At 43.1% G+C, this 11,925-nt stretch overlaps 1 protein-coding gene across 2 annotated transcripts; it reads left to right on the top strand.

Annotated features, from left to right (window-relative positions):
* The first annotated feature begins 409 nt into the window (after positions 1 to 409).
* Positions 410 to 9,145, top strand: sstr2a (somatostatin receptor 2a). 2 transcript variants are annotated; one of them, XM_044014480.1, is made up of 4 exons: positions 410 to 895; positions 3,486 to 4,161; positions 5,376 to 5,701; positions 6,401 to 9,145. In XM_044014480.1, exons 2-4 carry the CDS (start codon positions 3,774 to 3,776, stop codon positions 6,833 to 6,835), a joined length of 1,149 nt encoding a protein of 382 aa, XP_043870415.1. In that variant the 5' UTR covers positions 410 to 895; positions 3,486 to 3,773; the 3' UTR covers positions 6,836 to 9,145. The 2 variants fall into 2 exon arrangements, with proteins under 2 accessions (XP_043870415.1, XP_043870416.1); XM_044014481.1 differs by lacking the exon at positions 410 to 895 and having other exon boundaries at positions 3,307 to 4,161.
* Positions 9,146 to 11,925: the final 2,780 nt, after the last annotated feature.

Genomic DNA, 11,925 nt, shown 5'->3' with positions numbered 1-11,925 from the left:
ACCGTCAAATGGGACAGTTGGTGTCCCTGTGGACAGAATAACAACAGGACACCACATAAAACGGACTGTGTGCTTTAAGTTTAAGGATAATCTGGTCCAAATTTGAGTTGGATAAACAGATAACTTCTATCTTTTATTTACTTTATTCTTTTCATAATTTAGTGTTGATGATGATTTAGTTATACCCACATAGATACTGTACACATTCATGTAGATAATGAGAGACCAGATTATTCTTTTTTTTTCTTCTCTCCCCCACTTCACGCACTGGAAGCAAGTGAATGTCGCAGTCGCAGATGATGGAAGGTGATAACTCACAGGCTTGAGTCAGAATCAGCAAACTGTGGAACACGACGCACACACGGTGACGCTCTCTCTCTCTCTCTCCCTCTCTCCCTGCTCCCTCTGTCTCGTCGCGCAGGACTCGGTGCCAAGACGCCGTGACTGTTGGACGCACGCAGGCAGCGCGCACTCCAGGCGCACACCGGCTCTCTTTTCTTCCCTTAGATTTGCTTTTTCTTTGTTTTTTTTAATCTTTTTCCAATTTTTTTGTTCCATCTCTAAACAGCCAGGAGTCGAAATATCGCTTGGAGGTAAAATGACCCGAGAGAAGCATTAGTGGCGTTAATCACCAGGCTCCAGTGAAGGCGGCAGTGTGGGCGGCTGATCGTCAGCGCCGTGCGCAACGGAGAGAGAAAGAGAGAGAGAGAGAGAGAGAGAACAGGTGGATGGAGAGGAGAGGAGAGGAGAAGCTGGCGGGATGAAGCTTTCCAGCAGCAGCAGCAGCAGCAGCAGCGCAGCGCAGCCGCGCCGGAGCGGCCGGACTCCCTGTTCTCTGGTGACGAACATGTCGCCACTATGGACTTGAGACGAGGACGACGGTTGTTCGTGAAAAGTAAGTGAAGAAAAATCTGTTGAAAAAGTGACTTTTGTCTGCGGTGCGTTGGTATTTCCGTGGGGAGCCTGGTTTTACTTGTGCGCAACGCAGCGCAATCCTGACAGGTTGTTACATTTTGGCTGATAAAAGTTGCGGTTTTTTTTTTTTTATAAAAATCTTTAGCGAAAATTCACTCTGATGATGTGATTAGTCATTGTGCGTGAGGGATTCGACGTGTCTCCCCCAGCCACAGTCTGATTCTTGTTAGAAAAGAGCAAATGATATTGTTTTTGTGCGTAAAGTTTTCATGACATTAGACCCATTTATTGTATTGTTTTATTTGAGTTATGTAAACTGCAACTGCAACATTAATGTTAATCACTTTAAAATCTGATATAAATGTGTTGTAATAATGATCATACTACACGGTGGTATATGTGTCATATGAGATATTCTAAAGACTGATCATTTTTAGCTTGAGCAATCAGGTCAGGACATGTTACATTGCAGATAACAGTCTAATCCACCAATGGAAAAGCTCCACTGTGTGTGTGTGTGTGCATGCACACTATAGTCATCAGGTCACATTAGCAGGGTTTGTCTTAAGTCAAATGAAATTGGCTTAATTAATGACAATTCCATGATGAGACCGCTGATTGTTTTCTCACGTTTAAGTCGCGATTCAACACAAGAAAAAGAATATGACTTTTCCTCAGAGGGTTCTGATCTGACAAAGAGAGGCAGCAGCAGCACGTTAGGCAAGGGAACGTGCCCCTCAGATGTGTCAAATGTTTGTGATTTTCTGTTCAATCAACTTGTAATTCAACTTTCACTCAGGTAGAGAGATCAATCTTTGATTGATTAATTACTAATAGTCTAGTGTAACTCGATTAATCCATTCATGTATTATTCATTGATGAGTAAATGAATCGTCCAACTATTTTTCCGCTTATTAAAGGTGAACATTTTCTGTTTCCTTTGCTCCATATTACAAAAAAAAATCATTAAAACAAAAATAATCTCAGTTTGAGGACAAAACAAGACATGCGAGAACATCTTCATTTCGAGGTTTGAGAAACACCAATCAATATTTTTCAACATTTTCGAACCAAACAACAAATTGATTAGATTCACTGATTATGAAAATGAGTCACAGCCCTAAACAGAATGCTGGAAGACATTTAGGCTCTGGTGACCACTGATGAACATCTGTGGTACATTTTATCACCAAGAAAACAGTCATTTCCACACACATGTGCCGTCCAAAGTGGGCCCACATGTGCCAGTCACTGTTCTGGCAAACTGTGACAGTGAGAAGTGGACTGTTGCCCATGTTTGGTCCAGCTGCTCAAAGCAGGGAGAGAGTGAGTGATCGTGCCACAGTGTCAGAGCTGTTTGTCCCCAGATCAATTAAATAAACATTTGTCTTTGGCAGCGAGGTGCCCTCGTCGCTCATTTGCTCAGGCATACTTTTTTCCATGTATGCATGCATATATGCCTGACCCAGACCACATGGGGTCATTGGTTGGGGGAGGGGGATTTTATGGCCTGGACAGAGATTAGGTGAAACGACGAGTGCAAGAGATTTTGGCCCAACGAGTTTTGTACCCATAGCTGCATGCCTTCTTCCAATTTCAAACCAGATATCATTCAATGGTTCAAAATCAATGCAAATCAACGTTGTGTGTTTGAGGGTATGTTGGGTAGTGGAAGGCGTGCTGATGGCAGCTGGTTCAGTTATCATTGGTATTTTGGGGTTTTGTCAACTTTTTAGGTACTAATGGTGTTTTTCCATGAGACAATTGTAGCACTATTGGCTACTCTACTTGACTCAGTTTGGGTATCAGGTGCGCCGTTTTCCATTACTTCATAAAACCTCCTCAAACAAGGGAGGACACCGATGCGATGGTGTACTTACTGCTTGGTCTGTGGACGTACCGCGGTGTATTTATGCGGACAGCAGCCAGGTATGCTTGCTGTGACACTCTAGGCAATTAAAAATGGCAGGTTTGATTCTTGTGTCGACACTCTCTGACCAATCAGTGGACTGCACATTTTAGTATTGGCTCGGCTCGCTTGGAACCTCCCCAGAGCAGGTACCAAAAAAAGCACACCAGGTACCAGGTGCTATCACTAATGGAAAAGCAAAAAAAACGAGTAGAGGCAAGCCGAGTAGTGCTAGAACTGTACAATGGAGAAGGACATACAGTGTTTAGAGAAGGACAGATAGTTGGCAGGTGGTAGGACACGCTCATAAACAATCGGTCTATCTTTGTCGACGCGAGAGTGTCATGTTTTCATAGCTTTCAAGTGTTGTCTTATCTATTCGTGGAAAGCATTTGCTAACATCTTTAGGGGCAGACATGGTCGGCAAACAACAATGGCACGACCATAGCTGCACAAAATTCTTCACTCATCTGATAAGAGCAACTTGACCGAGTCTTGAGGGAAAGTATTGTGTCTAAAGGTCTGTGAATAAAGGTGTGAAAGCATTTGTATAAAGTAACCTTGAAACTGTTGCCATGGATGCTTAAGTACTGGTATTGCTCATGAAAGTTCTATATTTATAAATCCAACTTACGGTTCTATCTCTTGTCTGTCTCCATAGATGTATCTTGCTCTTTTACCATCTCCCTGCAGCTGGGATGTGATACTTGTGGTTTCTTGTGCATGAAAATCCTCAAACCCAAAACCCTGAGCCCCCCAGACCCCCCCAAGTCCTAAATCCCCTGTTCCCCCTTATCTACGAATTGTCCCTCAATCTTTATTTCCACTAGCTTTTGCATTAAAATCAGTGTTTTTAAGCAGCTAAATCCAAAGCCACAACACTGTTACCTCTTACTCCTCATTATTTTAGATTACAGCCATTTGAGTCCCACAAACCCTTTCAGCCACCATGGCATTGGATCCGTGGCCCTTTCTCTCAACTCCCCCAAACACCTCCATCCCCGAGCCCCTCCTATACGACAGCTTCTTCCAAGGGAACGAGACCGACCTGGACTCGAACATCTCCGAGACCAGAGAGCACCACCAGGACAAGACCAGCTCTGTGGTCATCACCTTCATCTACTTCATGGTGTGCGCCATGGGACTGTGCGGCAACACCCTGGTCATCTATGTCATCCTGCGGTACGCCAAGATGAAGACGGTGACCAACATCTACATTCTGAACCTGGCGGTGGCAGACGTCCTGTGCATGATGAGCCTTCCCTTCATTGCCCTGCAGCTGGCGCTGGTGCACTGGCCATTTGGAGAGGCTCTGTGTAGACTGATCATGAGTGTAGGTGGGTGTAGATGGTGCACTTAAGAAAAATCACTTTCAAACTTCTCCCTCAGATCTTTGCCCGCTATGTTTGCAATTTAGAGGAAAAACATCTTTGCTCTTGAAATTTAAATGTAAATGAGCGGTAGAGCGAAATCTTCAAGGATTCGTTTTACAGTTTGAGAGTACTTTTGGATGAAAACTAGACATCACTCCTCTATAGAGTACTACAGAACAAATCTGAATACAGACACTTTTAAACATCACTCATGAACACTTCTTGTTTCTGTAGCATAGTTTCCAAAGCCTTTTTTTTACTCCACTGAGCAACAGAAACTAAGTTTTTAGACCAAGAAAACGGATGAATTGGTGGGCCAATGTTTACCATTATTAACACTGGCCAAAATAATTGTATTATTTGTTATCATGTTTTCATATATTGGACTAAATAGATGGGCATCAAGTATTGGCCCTGATTTCTAAAAATAGGCACTGGCAATAGAAAATCGGTCGATCTCTCCTGTCGCTCTCATGGTTGCTTCAACTGCTGCACTGATCAACCCCGTTTCCCGCGCTCCCATTGGCCTTCCAGTGAACGTAAACCCAAAATCTCTCCCTCCTTGACTATACCAACAAAGTCATCAAACCCATGAAATTATCAAAACAAGAGAAAAAGTTATACGACTATTTAGGTTTTGTAAAGTGACAATTATTGAACGTGTTGAGGCTTAATTGACTCTAATTGAGTAACATTAGTGACATCTAATGGTGAGACGGCAGATTGCGTCAGGGAACTACGGTTGTGTTCATAGGCCCGTAAAACACCCTTTCACAAGTCTCCACTGTTTGTAATTAGCTTTAGCTTCAAAATGAGAAGCTCGTGTTCATTCAGACTGCTGTAGAAACAAGACAATGGCCTCTGTTAACCAAGGCTGTTGCCAAAAAGGCTTATTCTAAGACTACAAATACAGAATGATTTTCTAATTTCTAAAAGCAGTTATATTGTAATTCATATTGCAAACATACTAGTCTATTCAATTTCTGCCAATAACCCTTCCTGGATGTAGCAGCAACCGTTTGCCTCACCTGACACCAAGCTGTTGAACATAATGTTCCGTAGTTGTTGTCTCCATTTCCTTGTAATCACCTCCTGCTTCTTTTTTTAACCTCAGAGATACTTAACCTTAACTCATCTCATCCCTCCTCTGCTTCCTGTCCTCCCTTACCCTCCACCAGACTCCCTCAATCAGTTCACCAGTATCTTCTGTCTGATGTTGATGAGCATCGATCGGTACCTGGCCGTGGTCCACCCTATTAGGTCGACAAAGTGGCGGAAGCCCCGCGTTGCCAAGTTAATTAACCTGATGGTCTGGGGGGTGTCGATGTTAGTCATCCTCCCAACTATGATCTTCAGCGGCCTCAACAAGCTGCCGGTGTGTGGCATCGTGTGGCCGGAGCCCCAGAACGTCTACAACACCGCGTTCATCTTCTACACCTTTTTCATTGGATTCTTCCTGCCCCTGTTCGTCATATGTATGTGCTACCTGCTCATTATAGTGAAGGTGAGAGAATTCCACCGCACATGTGCCGTATAATGTACAATCGTTTTGTGGTTATAGCTTTCCAGCAGTCGTCCAAATTCACTAACAATTTCTAACTAGGATATTGTAAGCGACAAGTATTTTGAGAGTTAACGCCACGTTTATTTGTATTGTATTGTGTGGTTCAGTCTCCACTCAAGTACTCAATGTGAACCAGATTGGTGCACAGATTTTGTTAATCTGGTTTTAGCACACAACTGCAAGCAGTAACCATGTCTTGTTTTGCCATGTGTAAAGACATGTGTAAATAACCATATTGTACTCAGGTTGACTCAACCAACATAAACTCATAATACAATTTTTATCCAAACAGAGCCCAATCTGTTGGAGCTCTAGTTGCCAAAGAGCAGGATCTTCAGGAACTGCTATGAATAAGACAAATGATTCGATCTGTAATAAAACAGCTCCAACTGGTTACAGTTCTCACCAATGGTTGTATATAAAGATGGACAATGCTCCATCTAGCTATTAAGTTCTTCTAGACATAATTTGCAGCCAAAGAGAGGACAATCTCACACTATTCAAGGTATATGTTGACTTGTTTCTGCGTGCCACAAACTAAAATAAGGACTTTTGGAAAAGCTGCTCGACTTTGGGGTGATGTTTTACTCTTGAATGCTTCACATTTGAAGCCACTGACACAGTTCCTCCTCTTGACAGGTGAAGTCGTCCGGCATGAGAGTGGGCTCCACCAAACGCAAGCGGTCAGAGCGCAAGGTGACGCGCATGGTGTCCATCGTGGTGGCCGTGTTCGTGCTCTGCTGGCTGCCTTTCTACATATTCAACCTCACCTCCGTCACCAGCTCAATCAGCCCCACCTCCGCCGTGAAGAGCGCCTTCGACTTCGTGGTGGTCCTCGGCTACGCCAACAGCTGCGCCAACCCCATCCTCTACGCCTTCCTGTCGGACAACTTCAAGAAGAGCTTTCAGAACGTCCTGTGTCTGAAGAGGGTGGCGGGCCTGGACGAGGTAGAGCGCAGTGACAGCAGAGCGGACAGGAGCAGGATGATGGTCAACGACTCCGTCATCATCAACGCCAACCTGGAGACTCACAACGCCGCTCTGCTCAATTGCGAGCTGCAGACGAGCATCTGAGGGAAAGCCAGTTCAGACGTGTTTGGAGCTGCCAAGTGACCTCTGCTCAATGTTAGCGGGGGAGGGAGGATGATGTAACACGGACACATGAACAAAGTCTAAGTGAAGGGTTTTCAAAGATTGATATTTGAATGAATGAGTTCAATTGCGCAGGTTGACCCTGAGCTAACGCAAGAGTGTTGCAACAGTTGTTTTTGTTTGGACTGAAATGATTTCCCACACAACTAAAAAATCAAACGCTAATAGAATTGACTTATGGCGTCAGAAGAATTTAAAACGAGACGGATTGGAGAGCAGACTGCTGTGGACTCACTGGAGAAAATCTGTTTCAAGTTTAGAGACGGAGGACTGAGGTAGTTCAAGCTTTATCTGTGACTTTCTTTGAAGGAGTTCTCCAGAGCTAAGGCCCTGATTGAATGTGGAAATACAGTCGAAGAAGTCAGGGGCTGTACTTAATCTCTTGAGACCTTTGAGCGATAAAAATCGACAAACGAAGCGAAAAGATGAATAGTTTCCTGGTCATGTTTCATTCGTGCCAGCTGATAAGTCTGGTCTTAAATGAGGAACGGGGCAGCAGAATGGCAGTCTCACAAACGGAGGATGCTCGGATTCTCTTCTTGGAGGCATTTTTTGCATTGATTTGGAAACGCTCCAGCCTTGGATCTTGGATTATTGATCCTGGGCAAGTATGGTGGAAGCATCTCGAGAGCCGCCCTGACCTTGCTAAGATCAAAACAGCATGGCCTTGTAAATAGGAAATGTTTTCTCCATCAAATTCCAGAGGGAAACTTATTTGCATAGATGAATTTTTTTTGTTGGAACCAAAAAAAAAAAATGCTGTAAAATTCTGCATCAAGGGTCACTGCATCCTGGTGTGTGGTGCAGCTAAAAAAAAAAGAAAAAGTAAAAAGAGCCCATTTGTCAAGCACTGTGTTTAAAAAAGGTAATGTTTCGTTCTGATTTCACGCCAAAACGTCACTGCTGTCGCTGCCCTTCGGCTTCACGTCGGCTCTGCCCGCATGTGCTAGCGAAAAAAACAACCCAAAAAAAACAAACCTCAATCTCAGAAGAAGACTTGGGAAAGAGAGGAAGGAGAAGATGGTGATAACAGGACACGAAGGGCCAAAGCTTGAGAAACGAAGAGAGGAAGACGTGTGGAACATCCTGTGTGTATATATATGTATAAATGTTCTTTTTTGGAATATTGTACTCTTAGTATGTAACTTCACTCTCAAGACAGTAATCACAGGATGCCTGTTTTGGCTCACGCGCTGTACTGGAGTCGGTGGTTTGTCACAGAACTGATTTACTATTAGTACATTTGTGAGTTTGTTAGATTTCAGCCAATACAACCTGTTAATTAAATAGATCTAAATATTTTCCTCGAGACCCTCCATTTTAAAATAAAAAAACTTTGCTTTACACTACATCAGTGGTCAGAAATTGGTGGCGTGTGGGCCAAAACTGGCCCGCCAGCATCAGTATTCTGGCCCCGGGAGATGATCTAACAAATCTGATTATAAATTATTTGCTTATCGTCACAATTTTTTTTCGAGTTGAGAGCTTTTACTCTGAAAAAATATGAACTTATTCAAATAGATTCTGTTGCGTCCCCATCATTGTTAGTTTAAGGTAGCAAACGTGGGTTTTTTGTTTCCGACTGAAGACGTTTTAAGACACTTTTGCCTGATAAAGATACAATGTTTTGGCCCCAATATTCAATTGCTTTCAAATAAAATTGGCCCTCGACCACATTTAATTGCCGATCCCTGCACTACATAGTGACAAGATTAGGCTTGAAAATAACTTTTGTGTTTGTACATTCATTCATCTTCTACCGCTTTATCCTCCACATGAGGGTCGTGGTTGGCGCTGGTGCCAATCCCGGATGACATAGGGCAAAATGTTGTAGGTAGGAAGGTCACCAGTCCATCACAGGGCCACATGTAGAGACAAACAACCATCCACTCTCACATGTAATTTCCAAATGTATGGAATACTTTGTCTATTCTCACACAGTTTCCAGGGGAAAATATGGTTCTCATAAAAATTATTTTATAGATCCTTTCTTAATATGAAAGAGTTCACATAATACGTAAAATCTAAGAATTTACAGTCAAATAATTCCCTAAAGTAAATACACAAGATATTCTTTATCTTGTAGAGAGTCCTTGGCCAAGCCCGCGTACACTTGCAAGATGTTCCGCGGGGACCCAGCGATGCTGGTTTCCATGGATACTATTTAACGCGATAACAAATTCTGTACATTTCACTATCAGTGTCACAAATCAAATATCAAACACACACACACACACAAAAAAAAAAGCATTGTATTCACTTGACTTTGATGACAATGTGAGCTTCTCAGCGCTCACTTGTATTCGGCAGAGTGGATGAACAGTGACAGCGGGAGGCGGGAGTTCTGCTTTATTAAAAGCAGCGGCAGTGTTCTGCTGCAGGGGCACCGGGAAGCCACGCTGATTACAGAGGAACATGATGGCGTTTCTTTTTTATATACGTATATATACTTGTAGAAATGCTAGCGGTGTAGCTTAAGGCAGGAGCTGATTTGATCAATAATTCAGGTGGATATTTGACTCCATCCCCGGGTTACTCTCACACAAACTGTCAGACTGTTGAATAAATGAACCAGCCGCTGATCTCAAAGGTACCAGAGGCGGCTACATGTTATACATGTGGTCACTAAGGGGAAATGTATTCAAATCACATACAATGAATAAACACGTTCAGTTACAATTACAATTTTGTTATCGCAGATTTCATATTTATGATATAATCGGCACAAAACATTTCCCTCACATGATTACTATTATTGTGTGACTACAATCTATAACAATACAATAACTTTACTTTTACATTGGCTGAGAATAAGGACTGAGGATGATGTAATGTTACTATTTCAATCAGAGAGGGACAATCCTTAAAGTGATTTTTGTTCCCATGGAGACACAACACAGCGCTTGTAGTTGCTGAGATTTCAAAATAAAGTGATAAAAAAAAATGCCGTTTGAGACTTTGTACAACCGTAGTAGCAATTTGCCGCCATGTGCATGGTATTTGGAACGTCTATTTTCACATGAAGAAAAGTTAACTGGGCTGCTTCCCCTCGAGTGTCAGCTTCCAGGCTCATCAAGAGCAAAATAAGCAACAAAGTTAACAACAAGACTCTGACACGCACAGCACACGCACACACACACCTCTGTGTGTGTTTGTGACCTGGAACTTCCCCAGTGAAGTAACCTCGCTCTGTTATCGAGCGATTTGTCAAACGCCTACAAAGCCTCTACAGAGGTAATGAGGCCGTCGACCATATGCCGCCGTGTCAGATTCACTCCCGAGTGCGGGTACATCAGTCGAGTCAGAGGCCATCAACCGGTGCAATTGGAAGGCATTAGCAGGCAGACGAGGATTGTCCTTTACACACACACACACACACACACACACACGCAGAGACAATGACTCTGTGTGTCACTGCAAATAAAGTGGCAGGAGGTTTGATTGTCCTGCTGTTATTTCAACCCAGTCTGGCCATTCTCTCACTGGCTGTTTTCTCCCAATAGATCACCAGGAAATCACAATTTCCTGGAACATCAGACGACGTTGAAAGTAACTTCAATCACCTTATTTTTTCCCCCCTAAATTTTAAAGCTCCGTTTGAACTTCAACAGGTCGTCTTGGCCAATGCAACAGGTGTGTTAAGCACGACCCGCAGATATGTAGGTGTTTGTGTAGATGCATTTTCGTCCCAACGTGTGTCACACGGCCTCGTGTGAATAATACAGAGGGCGATAACGGCGTCATAGCGACCGATTTCATTGTGCAAATCAGGTCAGTGCCAAAGGTTTTAGGTTTGGATTAGAATTTGATTAACATGCATGTAAACCCTGTGACCGACCTCAAAGAACTGCAGCAGCAACTCTCTCCGTACACGATTGTATTTCTGAATGTTTTTTGTTTTTTTTTGCCACAGTACGACACTCATACCCGCCACCCATTGTAGTTTAGATATTTACCGCCTTTAAGCCTGAAGTGCATGAGCTAATTAATCACGCTCCCTTTCTCCGCGTCTCTCTGTGCGCTCTGTCCGTCTGTCTGTCTCTCGTCCACTCATGTGCGCGGCTGGGGAAGAAGAAGAATGAGAGCTCACACACACACACACACACGTTGTGTACACCCACCGAAAGTGAACGGAGCTGAAATGAACTGAAAACACACTGTGGAAAACACAACACGTCCGTCGTTGTCATTGCCACTGGGCTATTCATCGTGAAGTTTAAGAGACGTCGATAACATGGTTCGTGAAAAAAACCAGTGTAAATGTAGCGTTAACAAAAAAGTTGTGATTACTTGGGTCGACGTGGACATTTTGTCCAGATTTGTGGCATGTTTTTGTCACCGTGTACAGACAAGAAGGCAGACGCAGGGCAACGGGGAAACCTCTGCCTTCTTGTGCTCGGGGTTTATTCTTTTCTTTCTAAACACAAGTTCATTTGTGAAGGGCTACAACGGTGCACTCCCGAGGAGGCAACGTTCAATATAAACTGTGTGTGTGTGTGTTTCGTGGTATTCTTTTGCTTGTTCTTGCATGGGAAAGTTAGAAAGCCTCCCTTTCTGTGTCAGCTCACCAAACAAAACCACTCTCAGAAAACGGGAACACAGTTTGTTATTTGTGTGTGTGTTTTGTCTTCTTATGAATCGATAACAACAACAACAACAAAGTACAACTGTTGGAGTCATAATCGGCAGCAAACAATGGTGGGGTTTGTTTTTGTTCCCCCCCCCAAGAAATAAAAGGAAATGTTTTCCACACAATAGATAATAAACCTGGAGTAAGACTCATTTTGAGCTGCTCATAATGTACATTATTATTACTGATGTTGTAAAGTCATGCAGGGTGTAATTTGCCGGAGGGAGGATGGAGGGGCTTGAGTACCCAAAAGTTATTACTTTTATAGTTTATAGTGCAAAATAATGTCACTTTTAATGTCCATTGCTTCTGTGACAAATTGCATATTTATTGGTATTTTCTGCTAATGTATTTAGGCATTTTTTTTATTACATACTGAGGT

The sequence above is a fragment of the Solea senegalensis genome, linkage group LG18 (assembly GCF_019176455.1).
Source record: "Solea senegalensis isolate Sse05_10M linkage group LG18, IFAPA_SoseM_1, whole genome shotgun sequence".
Taxonomy (NCBI): domain Eukaryota; kingdom Metazoa; phylum Chordata; class Actinopteri; order Pleuronectiformes; family Soleidae; genus Solea; species Solea senegalensis.
The sequence above is the reverse complement of the archived record's forward strand: the minus strand, read 5'-3'. Positions and strand labels throughout refer to the sequence as shown.

Bases quoted from the DNA above. Each gene is read 5' to 3' on its own strand.
- sstr2a (XM_044014480.1), top strand. From the start codon at position 3,774: ATGGCATTGGATCCGTGGCCCTTTCTCTCAACTCCCCCAAACACCTCC. The intron at 4,162-5,375 runs GTGGGTGTAGAT...ACCCTCCACCAG, and splicing joins TAGACTGATCATGAGTGTAG to ACTCCCTCAATCAGTTCACC. The intron at 5,702-6,400 runs GTGAGAGAATTC...TCCTCTTGACAG, and splicing joins ACCTGCTCATTATAGTGAAG to GTGAAGTCGTCCGGCATGAG.